Genomic DNA, 1,384 nt, shown 5'->3' on the forward strand with positions numbered 1-1,384 from the left:
GTTTCCTGGTGACCCCAGCAGTTCCCAGTGCCACCAGCAGTTCCCAGTGCCACCAGCGTTTCCTGGTGACCCCAGCAGTTCCCAGTGCCACCAGCAGTTCCCAGCGCCACCGGTGTTCCCCGGCGCCGCCGGCAGCTCCCATCCCTACGGACACTCCACGGGGGCGTCCCTGAAGTGCGGCCAGAGCTGGAGCAGGTCCTGCGGGGCGTAGTGGTGCACCATGACGAGGCGGGAGAAGCGGCACTTGTCGTAGGGCAGGCGGTACATGGTGAAGGCGCCGGGGGGCCCGTCGGTGACGCGCAGCCCCAGCGCGTGCAGGCACAGCCCCACGAAGGCGTCCTCCATGTTGATGGGCGGCACCGTCTGCGCGGCGGCGAAGACCCGCAGCGCCACGTCCCCCGAGAGCACGTAGCCGGGCCCGCCGCAGTAGGGCGGGTAGGTGTCGTTGGGGTACACCTGGCGCGGCACGAACCACTTGTAGGCGGGGCTGCGCAGGGGGCCCGTGTGCCGGTACACGTAGCCCGTCACCAAGCCGCGCTTGGGCGGCAGCAGCAGCCGCCGCACCAGGAACTCCAGGTTGAGGAAGACGTCGGTGTCGGCCTTCATGACGTAGGTGGCGTTGGGGCAGAAGCGGCTCACCCACTCCAGCCCCGCCAGCGTCTTCAGCGTCAGGTTGTTGTAGGTGTCCAGGAAGTCTTGCTGCAGGAGGTCGCCGTGCAGCTCGTCCTCCTCGCGCAGCACCGGCCGCAGCTCGGCGTCGAAGGCGGGGTGCACGCCCAGCAGGAAGAGCCGCAGCACCGGCGCGCCCGGCACGGAGCTCTCGTTGCCCCACGTGCGGCGCACGGCGTCCCGCGCGGCGAAGTCCGCCGGCGCCGAGGCCACCAGCAGCACCAGGAACGGCGCCCGCGCCCGGCACTTGTCGGGGTGGTTGAGCAGGAAGCGGTAGGGGTGCGGGTACGGCGGCTGCAGCGGGTGCCGCGGGGGGGCCGTGCCGTTGCGGGCCGGGGGCCGGGGGGTCGGGCCGGGGGTCGCCGGGCCGGGCGGGGCGGGCGGGCGCTGCTGCTGCTGCTCCCGCAGTGCCAGCAGTGCCAGCGCCGCCGCCAGCGGCAGCAGCAGCAGGCGGGGGATCGGCACGGGCTTCATGGGGCACCTGCGCGAGGGAGAAGGGGGGATCGGGGCGGGCACGGCACCGGGGCGGTGCTGGCACCCCGATCCCGCTGGCGGCCAAGTCGCACCGGCACCCAAATCCTGCTGGCACCCAGATCCTGCTGGTACCCAAATCACACCGGCACCCTGATCCTGTCAGCACCCAAATCACACCGGCACCCTAATCACACCGGCACCCTGATCCTGTCAGCACCCAAATCACACCGGCACCCAAATC

At 71.6% G+C, this 1,384-nt stretch overlaps 1 protein-coding gene across 1 annotated transcript; it reads right to left on the bottom strand.

The window, feature by feature from the left end:
• Positions 1–144: 144 nt before the first annotated feature.
• LOC108510056 (beta-1,3-galactosyltransferase 2-like) lies at positions 145–1,011 on the bottom strand (the record flags this gene model as incomplete). Its single annotated transcript, XM_017839697.1, has 1 exon — positions 145–1,011. A coding segment is annotated over one exon (867 nt), but the record flags the coding sequence as incomplete, so codon positions are not given.
• Between the last annotated feature and the right edge of the window lie 373 nt (positions 1,012–1,384).

The sequence above is a fragment of the Lepidothrix coronata genome, unplaced genomic scaffold (assembly GCF_001604755.1).
Source record: "Lepidothrix coronata isolate B3197 unplaced genomic scaffold, Lepidothrix_coronata-1.0 Scaffold459, whole genome shotgun sequence".
NCBI classification, from domain to species: domain Eukaryota; kingdom Metazoa; phylum Chordata; class Aves; order Passeriformes; family Pipridae; genus Lepidothrix; species Lepidothrix coronata.